This window comes from Hypanus sabinus, chromosome 4, assembly GCF_030144855.1.
Source record: "Hypanus sabinus isolate sHypSab1 chromosome 4, sHypSab1.hap1, whole genome shotgun sequence".
NCBI lineage: Eukaryota > Metazoa > Chordata > Chondrichthyes > Myliobatiformes > Dasyatidae > Hypanus > Hypanus sabinus.
The window spans coordinates 115,913,598-115,926,863 of NC_082709.1; the positions used below are offsets into that span (position 1 = coordinate 115,913,598).

The following is a 13,266-nucleotide window of genomic DNA, read 5'->3' on the forward strand; positions in this document are numbered from 1 at the left end:
CTGGACACGCCCCCTGCTGACTGCTCCTGTGGCTCCTCCCACAGACCCCGGTATAAAGGCGATTTGGGCCTGAGCCCAGCCCTCAGTCTCCAGGATGTAGTATAGTGGTCAACTATTGCTTGTTCCTTCTTCCAGTCAATAAAAGCCGATATCTCGACTTCATGTCTCAGAGAGAGTTATTGATGGTGCATCAATTTTATTGACTGGAAATTTTAAAACTTGGAAAGCATTTTACATCCAGAAAGATTGGATTTGGACCCCCAAGCCCCTGAAGCAGCTCTTGCCTTTGAACTCTGGCTTGCATGCTTCCAATCATACTTGGAGGAGGTTCGTGCAACTGAACCCACTGTTATGCATTGAATTCTCCTCTTGAGGGTCACCCTGAAAGTTTACTCACTTATCAGAGGCCTGCCGACCTACGAAGGGGCACTGGACGCCCTCAAAAGACAGTACCTGTGGCCAGTGAACACCATCTACGCAAGACATCGCTTAGCTACGCGACGACAGCGGCCTGGAGAATCGAGTGCTGAGTTTCTCCGAGCCCTGCAGACACTCGTGTGGACTTGCGACTGCAAAACTCTCATGACAGAACAGCATGCGGAGCTCCGCATACGAGACGCCTTTATTACAGGAATCAGGTCAGTTTATGTGCGCCAGCGGCTGCTGGAAAATGCCGATCTTACCTTACGCTCTGCGATCGAGACGGCCGACACGCTGGAGGCTGCTCTGCACAACGCTGGCGCTGTCCAGCCGCATGATCCCCCGCTGGTTCCGTGGATACCTCAGACACTGCTGCTGCCGGTTCACGCGAGCGAATTCGCCAACGCCGTTGACAGTCGCGATTCCACAAACTCCCCGAACCCGACCACAGCTGCTGCCAGTCGCAAGCCCGCGCAGTGTTACTTCTGCGGACTCGAAAAGCACCCCCGAAAACACTGCCTGGCCCGAGAAGCGACCTGCTCCAGCTGCGGGAAGAAGGGCCATTTCGTCAAGGTCTGTAAGTCTAAACCCACGAGCGGGGTCAGGCAGCGCTGTGTGTGAGGCATGGGGACCGCCATCTTGCCTGCCCGCCTCGTGTGAGGCATGGGGGCCGCCATCTTGCATGCCCGGATGGGGGCGGCCATCTTTGTCGGTGCCAACATGCCCCGCCCCCGACCCACCGATGTTTACCGGGTACCAAGACGGCAGTTCAACTCTGGCCACCGTAACCCTTGACCAAAGCGCCCCACACCAGTTTGCAAGGTCAATGATGGACATCCTGGTGGAGGGGCACAGGACTAGCTACCTGTTTGACACGGGCAGCACTGAGAGTTTTACTGACCCGGACACAGTGCAACGCTGCGGACTCGTGACACGGCCGGTAAGCCAGAGGGTCACCATGGCTTCTGGGTCGCATTCCACAGACATCCGGGTGGGTTGTGTAGCGACATTGGTGGTGCAGGGCACAGAATATTGGAACTTTGCGTTACTGGTCATGCCTCAACTGTGTGCCCCTGTGCTATTGGGGCTGGACTTCCAGAGCCACCTTGAAAGTGTGACTATGGCATATGACGGGCCCCTCCCACCACTCACTGTCAGGAATCCTCAGTTTTGTGGGACTTCGTCATACACTCCGCTACTGACCACACACACACACACACACACACACACACACACACACACACACACACACCGAACCACACGTCCCACCCAGCACCATGCCGACAGCTACGCTACTGACACCACTTGCAGCCTCTCCACCTTCAAGATCCCACCCCACCGCTGTTCGCCAACCTGACCCCCAACTGTAAACCTGTGGAAACTAAAAGCAGGAGGTACAGCGCGGGGGACATGGCCTTCATTCAGTCAGAGGTGCAGCGGCTGCTCAGGGAGAGAATCATTGAGCCAAGCACAAGTCCTTGGAGGGCCCAGGTGGTTGTTGTTCGGACCGGGCAGAAAAATAGGATGGTGGTGGACTATAGTCAAAACATCAATAGGTTCACGCAGCTTGACGCGTACCCCCTACCCCGCATCGCGGATATGGTCAACCAGATAGCTCAGTACAAGGTGTACTCGACAATAGATCTGAAATCCGCTTATCACCAGCTCCCCATCCGCCCAGAGGACCGCCCCTACACTGCCTTGGAGGCGGGCGGCAGGCTCTATCACTTCCTGCGCGTCCCATTCGGTGTCACGAATGGTGTCTCTGTCTTCCAGAGGGAAATGGACTGGATGGTGGACCAGTGCCAACTGAAGGCCACATTTCCCTATCTGGATAACATCACCATCTGTGGTCACGACTGGCCGGATCACAACGCCAACATCCAACGATTTTTCCAAGTGGCCAAAGCCCCGAACCTTACTTATAACAGGGACAAGTGTGTGTTCGGAACCACCCGACTCGCTATCCTTGGGTATGTCGTGGAAAACAGGGTCATTGGCCCTGATCCCAACCGTATGTGCCCCCTGTTACAACTCCTTCTTCCCACCACTCTCAAAGCCCTCAGACGGTGCCTGGGTTTTTTTTCCTATTATGCCCAATGGGTCCCCCATTACGCAGACAAGGCCCGCCCCCTGGTCAAGTCTACCACTTTTCCCCTCTCTGCCGAGGCCTGCGCGGCCTTCAGCCGCATTAAAGGGGACATTGCCAAAGCTACGTTGCATGCGGTGGACGAGACCATTCCCTTCCAAGTAGAGAGTGACGCCTCCGATTTCGCGCTTGCTGCTACCCTCAATCAGGAAGGCAGGCCAGTAGCATTCTTTTCTCGTACCCTTCAAGGCTCTGAAATTTGGCACTCCACGGTGGAGAAAGAAGCCCAGGCCATAGTGGAGGCTGTTAGGCACTGGAGGCACTATCTCGCCGGCAAAAGGTTCACCTTGCTGACCGACCAGTGCTCGGTTGTGTTCATGTTCAGCAACCAACAGCGGGGCAAAATCAAAAATGATAAAATTTTGCGGTGGAGAATAGAACTCTCCACCTACAACTATAATATCCTGTACCAGCCTGGAAGGCTCAATGAGCCCCCTGATGCCCTATCCCAGGGAGCGTGTGCCAGCGCACAGCTCGACCAGCTATACGCCCTCCATGCAGGTCTTTGCCACCCGGGGGTCACCCAATTTTACCATTTCGTGAAAGCTCGGAACTTGCCATACTCCCTGGAGGACATCAGGACGATGACCAGGAACTGCCAAGTCTGCGCTGAGTGCAAACCGCACTTCTACCGTTCTGAAAAGGCACAACTTGTCAAGGTCACCCGCCCCTTTGAGCGACTGAGTGTTGACTTTAAGGGCCCCCTTCCCTCCACTGACTGCAATGTCTACTTTCTCAACATTATCGACGAGTACTCGCGGTTCCCCTTTGCCATCCCCTGCCCTGACACCACTACCACGTCAGTCATAAAAGCCCTGCACCAGCTCTTCACTCTGTTCGGATATCCCTGCTATATCCACAGTGATAGAGGGTCCTCCTTTATGAGTGACGAGCTGTGCCGGTACCTGCTGGCTAGGGGCATTGCTACTAGTCGGACCACAAGTTATAATCCCCGGGGAAATAGACAGGTGGAGAGGGAGAATGCCACAGTGTGGAAGGCCACACTTTTAGCCCTTCAGTCAAAAGGGTTGCCGGTCTCTCGATGGCAGGAGGTCCTCCCTGAGGCACTCCACTCTATCCGCTCCCTGTTATGTACGTCCACCAATGCCACCCCTCACGAACGCCTATTCTCTTTCCCCAGGAAGTCTGCCACTGGGACCACCCTGCCAGCTTGGCTGACGTCCCCAGGGCCAGTGCTGCTCCGGAAACATGTGAGGAGTACTAAATACTCCCCGCTGGTCGGGAGGGTTCACCTTCTACATGTGAACCCCCAGTATGCCTACGTGGTCTTACCTGATGGGTGGGAGGACACGGTCTCCGTCCGCGACCTGGCGCCCGCAGGAGGAGCAGACCACTACCCCGAACACTCCACGGTAACTATGAACCCTGTACCCGAGGTGACACCGCGCACACCAGGCCCTACACAGACTCCTCACGACACTCCTATATCAGGCGCCTCACACACGCATGAGGCATCACTGACGCCTAGTGGGCTGACACCTTCTGTTAGGCCAGAACCAGCACAACCACCGTCTCCGGTGCAATCACCACCGGCACCTGTGCAATCACAGCCGATGCTACGTAGATCGCAGTGACAGATTCGACCACCTGATAGACTTAACCTGTAAATATACTTGTAAGAAACTTCGCCCCATGGGGACTCTCTTTTAAAACAAAGGGGGGGGGGGTGAATGTGAATGTGAACTGCATATACCTGTCTGGACACGCCCCCTGCTGACTGCTCCTGTGGCTCGTCCCACAGACCCCTGTATAAAGGCAATTGAGGCCTGAGCCCGGCCTCATTCTCCAGGATGTAGTATGGTGGTCAACTATTGCTTGTTCTTTCTTCCAGTCAATAAAAGCTGATATCTCGACTTCACGTCTCAGAGAGAGTTATTGATGGTGCATCAACTCTAAATTTGGCCTCACTAATGCCTTGTACAACTTTAACATTACATCCCAACTCCTATACTCAATGCTCTGATTTATAAAGGCCAACATACCAAAAGCTTTCTTCACCACCCTATCCACATGAGATTCCACCTTCAGGGAACTATGCACCGTTATTCCTAGATCACTCTGTTCTACTGCATTCCTTAATGCCCTACCATTTATCATGTATGTCCTATTTTGATCATTCCTACCAAAATGTAGCACCTCACACTTATCAGCATTAAACTCCATCTGCCATCTTTCAGCCCACTCTTCTAACTGGCCTAAACCTCTCTGCAAGCTTTGAAAACCTACTTCATTATCCACAACACCACCTATCTTATCTTAGTATCATCTGCGATGTTATCTTCCTGCGATGCCACATTCTGCCTTGGTAGTCCCTTACTTTCACTCTATAATTTATCTTTTTGCTCTCTCAGTGCAAGTTGTTCTGATTTTTTTAAACATAGCAGAACCTCTTTTCAGTAATTCCCCATTTGGCAAAATCAAATTTTCATATTCTGTAGCAGCAGTAATCTGGGTTCAATGTATGTTGCTGGAACAATGTTCAGCAGGATCAAAGTCAATTATCCATGAGTCATCCAACAGGTTGCTGAGGTTTATCTGCTTTCTCTGAGCTACTAACAGGATGAAAGAGAGGATCAATCATGTAGCAGGCCTTGCAAATGCAATGGCAATGATGGACCTAACAGAACCAGGGGGACGATACGAGGACCATCAATGCTAGACTGTATGCCAGGTAAGACTATTACAAAATTAGAAGGAACTTAGCTTAATTTTGATGGATATTTTTGAAAATCCAGTCAGGCTTTACTCTGAAAATAATCTATTTCACTATGAATCTGTGAAATAAAATTAAATCCTGGAGAAAAATCCTACTTCTTGTATAGATAATTTCGTTGGCTGTTACACAGAACGGACTATTGGCATCTATCACAAACATCATAGGTCATTATTAGAATGTAATAATGTTGGGAAAATATGGACGGTCAGTAATTATTCTTTTCTTAATGTGATATTCAGGTGCATACTGATGGTCACTGAAGATTAAATAGATTTCCTTTCCCTACCACTTGTAAGGATGAAATAGATATCATAATCAATCAGCTTCAGAGTCATAAAAAAGTGGCTCAGTCCAGACACCATTAAATTACACGGAGACATTCATGTACGATAGTTGTTAGTGATTGAAATTCACAAAGTTGCCCTGGTTAAGTCTAACATGTGTTAATGCTGCACAAATGGAGATTGTTTTTATGCAAAGAACTTGCTGCATGTCTCTAAGGCGATGTTCACTCCTTTTTGTGTCTGCAAGCTTCATGGCAGTTTGCTGAACTGAGGCTCTGAGCCTACCCGGCTGCTCCAGGGATTTGGGGTCTATGGACTCCATTTTGGTTGGAATGGTGTTACTTGCTTCTAGTGTTTGCATGATTTGTGATTTTTCCTTTTCTCTGCGCATTGGTCCTTCTTTTAAAATTGGGTTCTTTTGGGTTTCTTGCTTTGTGGCGACCCATAAGCAGGCAAATCTCAAGCTTGTATAATTTATACGTTCTTTGATAATAAATGTATTTTGAAACTTTGAATGGGGCAGTTTTGTCCCATGTGAAAAGGGTGCAAGGTATTTGTGAATCAGTTCACACCTATTTAACACCTGGTGACCCTCTGCATAATTGCACACATTTTTTTTAAGCTTTGCATGTCCCTTTAAGATCATTACTAAATACACAGATATAGTTGGTTAGTTGGTCACAAGTTGAAGGTCATTAGGGACAGAATAAAGAAACTAAAGTTGAAAGCAAGGAGGATGTGGTGCTGAAAACTATTCCGGAAACATCGCTGAATGTCATGAATCAGCCCAAGTTAAAAAGCCTACTACAGCTTGTTAGTAGATTGAACTCAGGGACTTGTTGCAGGAGGCAAAGGGTGTATAACAGTGGTGATAAAAGGGGTATAGAGAAAATTATTTGACAAAATATTCAATTCTGCTCATCTCAAGGTTCTTCGAATAAACCACATCAATGGTTCATATTAGTTTTCCTCCCACTCTGTATGTCAATTTTTCCTTAGGTCATTGTGGTATGATATTTGCTTAACTACTACTTCCCTTTCATCTTTGGATTCCCTTGAAGCTTTTGAGAAAGGCAGAAACAAAGTGGGAAACCTTTACAGCTATCTTGAGTATTCGGAATTAATGTTATTCCTTCCTTAACCCACCAGCTTTCTCTTTTTGTCCAGTCATCTTTAAGGTATTGCAAGACTGGTTTTGTGCACTTCCAATTTTCAATATTTTTATAAACAAAAGGAACTTTATTCACAATAAAAATAGTTACAATTGTAAACCATGCAACACTTTTTCATTCTTGCATCCATAGACAATGCAATTTGTCAAATAAACTCTTTTTGGGCTTCCAGCCGGGGACAGGTATTGATTAAACTATTGTGCCGTGCCAGTGGCTTCTGGCACTGCCTGACAAAGAAAGCCATTGAAATAAAACTAGAGGAAAAGAATTTTAACAAAGACCAAGGTCTTGCTCTATAAGTAAGAACTGGAATTGGATTGTAAACAAGGTGGGAGAGCAGGAACCCGATTGGATGAGGACTAACCAATCAGGTGGAATGGATTACGGGGCTATTAATACCACCGAACTAGACATGCCCAGGCATCATCGGTGATGAAGATGGCAGAGTGTGTCATCAAAATGTCAGTTATACTTGTACCTGTTTGGAAACCCAAGAAGAGTTTATTTGTCATATACGCTGGGAAAGCACCAGATCCTTTCCCAATACTTTTAGTGTTAAATTACATTGTTTAAAACCAATAGCATTGTTGCCACTCATGTGGCCCCCCGGAGTGATACACTCCTGCAATAATTGAGAAGTTCTGCTACTGGACAGGGAAGGGCTGGGTTGGGAATGTCCATCTGTGTGTGTGTGTGTCTCCCTGGGAACAGCCTGTAGAGTCCTTTGTCATGTAGCTTGCTCAAGACATGACATCTTTCCTTTCACCGTCTTCACAAACCTGCAGCCTGCAACCACCTCTTCCCCATCGAAATTCCATCACTGAAAGTGGCACCTTCAGCTATTTGGATCTTAGGCTTATGAAATCACCCTCTCTCCGAATACCCTCTTAAGGACAGAATATAGAGGCAGGATGATTTTACACCTACTTCTTTGACCAAACTTTTAGTTAGTCATACGGCTTGATATCTCCATATCTGGCTTACAATCAAATACTGTCTATTACTGTAGCTGTTGAGTTTTTAGTCTGTTATTAAACGTGTTATTGTTAAAAATGATGCCAACCTGCAAGGAAACTCATTTACATTCACAATTACAAAGGTCTTTCAGGAAAAACTTTTGAAAGTTATTATTAATTGTTTGTTTTCACAGAGTGTCCTTATCACCGAGCCCTTGGGTTTGAATCTGGAGCTGTTACAAAAGATCAGATAAGTTGTTCCAACGAAGATCATTACACCGGCTGGTACTCTTCATGGATATCGAACAAAGCACGAATTAATAGCCAGGGTTTTGGGTAAGTGATCACATCCCAGAATTTTGCATCCTTACTTTTAACCTTTACTTTAACACCCTGTTTGGAATTTCAGCAATTTCTTTCTATTTAATTGGAATTTTAATTTTAATTTATCTTCAGATGAAATGGAAATTTCCAACAGAACTTGCTGTGCCAAACCACAAATCTGCCTAGTCCTATTGACCTGCACCCAGAACATTGCCCTCTATATCCCTCCCATCCATGTACCTATCCAAATTTCTCTTAAATGTTGAAATTGAACCCACTCCCACCACTTCTGCTGACATCTTGTTCCATGTTCTCACTGCCTTCTGAGTGCAGGGGTTCCCCCTCATATTCCCCTTAAACATTTCACCTTTTACCCTTAACCCATGACCTCTCACCCAACCTCAGTGGCAAATGAAAGCCTGAATTTACTGCATTTATACCCCTCATGATTTTGTATACCTCTATCAAATCTCCCCTCGATCTTCTATGTTCCAGGGAATAAAGTCCTAACCTATTTAACCTTTCCTGATCGTTCAGGTCCTCAAGTGCCAGCAACATCCTTATAACTTTTCTCTGCACTCTTTCAATTTGCTTACATCTTTCCTGTAGTTAGGTGATCAAAACTGAATGTAATACTCCAAATTACATCTCACCAATGTCTTACACAATTTCCATATAACATCACCACTCCTATACTCAATCTGTTGATTTATGAAGGCCAACATGCTAAAAGTTTTCTTTATGACTATCTACCTGTGATGCCACTTTCAAGGAATTATGGATCTGTATTCCCAGATCTCTGTTCGACCACACTCCTCAGCACCCTGCCGTCCGCCATGTAAGATCTACCCTGGATGGTCCTCCCGAAGTGCAACTCCTCACATTTGTCTGCATTAAATTCCATTTGCCATTTTTCTAGCTGGTCCAGGTCACATTGCAAGCTTGGATAGTCTTCCTTGCTGCCCACTAAACCCCTAAACTTGGTGTCATCTACAAATTTGCTGATCCAGATGATCACATTATCATCTTTCATTGATATAGACGACAAACAACTACAGACCGAGTACCAATATCTGCAGCACACCACCAGTCACAGGCTTCCATTCAGAGAGGCAACCATCTACAATCACTCTCTGGCTTTATCAAAGCCATTGTCTAATCTAATTTACTACCTCACCTTGAATCCAAGCAAGTGAACCTTCTCAATTAATCTCCCACGCGGGAACTTGTTAAAGACCAAAATTCATGTAAACAACAAACGCTGCCTTGCCTTCAACAACTTTCCTGATAACTTCCTCGAAAAATTGGTAAGATTGGTTAGACGTGACTTACCACACACAAAGCTATGTTCACTATCCCTAATCAGTACCTGTCTATCCAAATACCTATATATCCAATCCCTTGGAATACCTTCCAGTAATTTTCCCACTACTGGTGTCAGGAGCGCTGGCCTTTAATTTTGTGGTTTACTCCGAGAGCCTTTCTTAAACAACAGAAATACAATAGTTATCCTCCAGTCCTCAGAAACCTCACCTGTGGCTGAGGATGTTTTAAATATCTCTGAGAGCACCCCAGTAATTTCCGCACTAGCCTCCAACAGGTTCCAAGGGGACCATTGCTAGGCCTTGGGGATATATACGTTCTAATTTACCTCAAGACACCAAACCTCCTACTCTGTAATCTGTATAGGATCCACGGGCTTGCTGCTGCTATGCCTCACTTCTATAGGCTCTGTGTCCAGCTCCCGAGTAAATACAGATGCAAAAAAATCCATTGAAGATATTCCCCATCTCTTTCTGCTCCACACAGAGACTACCACTCAAAACTTCCAGGGGACCAATTTTATCCCTTGCTAACCTTTTGCTCTTAATATATCTGTAGAAGTCCTAATGGCTCTTCTTCACCTTGTCTGCCAGAGCAACCTCACATCTTCTTTTAGCCCTCCTGATTTCCTTAAGTGTTCTGTTGCATTTCTTATACTCCTCAAGAACCTCATTTGTTCCTGCCTGCAATGCACCACCTTCTTTTTCTCAACCAGGGCTTTAAAATCTTTCAAAAACTAAGATTCCCTAAACCTGTTAACCTTGCCTTTTATTCTGACAGGAATATACAAACTCTGTTCTCTCAAAATGTCAGTTTTGAAGGCCTCCCACTTACCAAGTAGGCCTTTGCCAGATAACAACCTGTCTCAATCCACACTTGCCAGATCCTTTCTGATACCATTAAAGTTAGCCTTTCTCCAATTTAGAATCTCAACCTGAGGACCAGGCCTATTCTTTTCCATAATTACTTTGAAACATTATGATCACTAGATGAAAAGTGTTCCCCTACACAAACTTCTGTCTCCTGCCCTGTCTCACTCCTTAATAGGAAGTCTAGTGTCACACTCTCTCCAGTTGGGACTTCTATGTACTGATTCAGGAAGCTCTCCTGAACACACTTGACAAACTCTTTCCCATCCAGCCCTTTTACAATATAGGAGACTCAGTCAGTATGTGGAAAGTTAAAATCACATACCATCACTACCAATGTTTTTTGCAAAAGTCTACCATCTCTCTACAAATTTGTTCCTATATATCCCACAGACTGTTGGGTAGTCTATAATATAATCACATTAATGTGGTTGTACAGTACCTATCTTATTCCTCAGCTGCACTAGACGAGCTCTCCAGTTTGTCTCCTGACTAAGCACTACCAATACTAGTAACGCCACCCCGACCCCTTTAATCCCTCCTGCTCTGTCTAAAACAACGGAATCCTGGAAAACATGAAACATGAATACATTTAAATATGGTAACACAACTATTTGAATTTCTGAATAAAGTTGTTGCAATATTTTATTGGGGGCACAGTGAACAGCAATGAAGACTATTAAAACTTGCAGTGGGATCTGGACCAACTGGAAAAGTGGGCTGACAAATGGCAGGTGGAACTTAATGCAGACAAGTGGGAGGTTTTTCGCTTTGGGAGGACAAAGCAGGGTAAGACACTAGGACGTATACAGTGAGCAGAAGGGCACTGAGGAGTGTAGTAGAACAGAGAGATCTGGGAATTCAGATCCATAATTCCATAATTGCTGTTACAGGTCGAAAGGGTCATAAAGAAAACTTCTAGCACATTGTCCTTGATAAATCAAAGTGTTGAGTACTTTAATTATGTTAAAGTTCATAAATCAAAGTACTATGTACACAGGAATTGGGATGTTACATTGAAGTTGTATCAAACATTGGTGAGGCCTATTTTGGAATACTGTGTGCAGTTCTAGTCACCTATCTACAGGAAAGATATCAATTAGACTGAAAGAGTACAGAGAAAATTTACAAGGATGTTGCTGGGTATTGAGGACCTGAGTTATCGGGAAAGGCTGAATAGGTTAGGACTTTATTTGCTGGAGCACATGAGAATGAGGGAAATTTGGTGGGTATAGATAGGGTAAATCAAGCCGACATTTTCCACTGAGTTTGGGAGAGACTACAACTAGGGGTCATAGGTTAAGGATGAATGGTGAAATACTTAAGGGGAACAGGAGGGAGAGCTTCTTTACTAAGAAGGTGGTGAGAATGTGGATTTAAAAAGCAAACACAAGGAAATCTGCAGGTGCTGGAAATTCAAACAACAGACACAAAATGCTGGTGGAACACAGCAGGCCAGGCAGCATTTATAGGGAGAAGCACTGTTGATGTTTCGGACCGAGACCCTTTGTCAGGACTAACTGAAAGGAAAGATAGTAAGAGATTTGAAAGTAGGAGGGGGAGGGGGAAATGCAAAATGATAGGAGAAGATCGGAGGGGGTGGAGTGAAGCTGAGAACCGGAAAAGTGATTGGTAAAAGGGATACAGAGCTGGAAAAGGGAAAGGATCATGGGACGGGAGGCCTAGGGAGAAAGAAAGGGGGAGGGGAGCACCAGAGGGAGATGGAGAACAGGCAGAGTGATGGGCAGAGAGAGAGAGAAAAAAAAAGGAGGGGGATAAAAACTAAATATATCAGGGATATATATCAGGGATGGGGTTAAGAAGGGGAGGAGGGGCATTAACGAAAGTTAGAGAAATCAATGTTCATGCCACCAGGTTGGAGGCTACCCAACCGGTATATAAGGTGTTGTTCCTCCGACCTGAGTGTGGCTTCATCTCTTACAGTAGAGGAGGCCATGGAGAGACAGTGCTTCTCCCTATAGATGCTGCCTGGCCTGCTGTGTTCCACCAGCATTTTGTGTGTGAGAGTCTGGAACTAGCTGCCAGTGGAATTGGTAGATGTGATCTTGATTTCACATTTAAGAGAAGTTTGGATAAGTACACAGATGGGAAGGGTGTGGAGTGGTTTCGTCCAGATTCAGATCAATGGAACTAAACAGAATAATAGTTTGACGTGGACAGGAAGGGCTTAAGGGCCTTTTTCTGTGCTGTTCTGCTCTATGATGATTTAATTTATTAATTTTACAAATAAACTTCTTTGGATAGTATAAGACTTTGAGATGAACCTCAGAAAAACAGTCTGGGTGCATCACAGTTCAGTATGGCAGCTGTTCTGGCACAAGAATCTGCAGAGAGTTGTACACAGAGCTCAGTACATCACTAAACTAGGCTTCCCTCCTCGAGCTGTATACAGACTTCTCGCTGCCTCAATAAAGCAACCAGCACCCACCACCCCAGACATTCTCTCTTCTTCCCTCTCCCACTGGGCAAAATCACATACCACCCAGCTCAAGGATAGCTTCTACCCTGCTGTAATAAGACTGATGAACGGGATGATGATCATGCAATTTAGTCCACCAGCACTGAACTTTCTCTGTAGCTTTCCCAACTTATTCTGAATTCCGTTATTATTTTGCCTTGTCTAATAATTAGATCTGCATAAGGAGCATGCAATTTAAGCTTTTCATAGTACCTCAGTACATTTGACAATAAGAAGCCAATTCCAACCAATTCCAATTCCACTTGTTCCCTGAGTCTATGCTGCCACCCAAAGCAATGCCATCACTCTCATTCATCACTAATTCCCACAAAGATGTCCATCAGCTCCCTCTTGAATTTCCCACACCTATTCACACCAGTGGTGTTGTGCAGTGGTTGACTCCATCATTGCTAGAGAAGGGTCCTGGCCTGAAAGATCGACTGTTTACTCTTTTCCACAGATGCTGCCTGATCTGCTGAGTTCTTCCAGCATTTTGTTTGTGTTGCTTTGTATTTGCAGACATTCTCGTGTTTGTACATCATTGGGGTGCAGG

General features: G+C 45.7%; 1 protein-coding gene across 1 annotated transcript in view; it reads left to right on the forward strand.

The window, feature by feature from the left end:
• LOC132392160 (retinoschisin-like) overlaps positions 1-13,266 on the forward strand; it is a 37,532-nt gene that overhangs the window by 15,257 nt on the left and 9,009 nt on the right. The window contains exons 2-4 of the mRNA XM_059966010.1: positions 3,857-3,942; positions 5,150-5,261; positions 7,913-8,054. Coding sequence (XP_059821993.1) covers positions 3,857-3,942; positions 5,150-5,261; positions 7,913-8,054 — 340 coding nt within the window. The remainder of the gene's footprint in view (positions 1-3,856; positions 3,943-5,149; positions 5,262-7,912; positions 8,055-13,266) is intronic.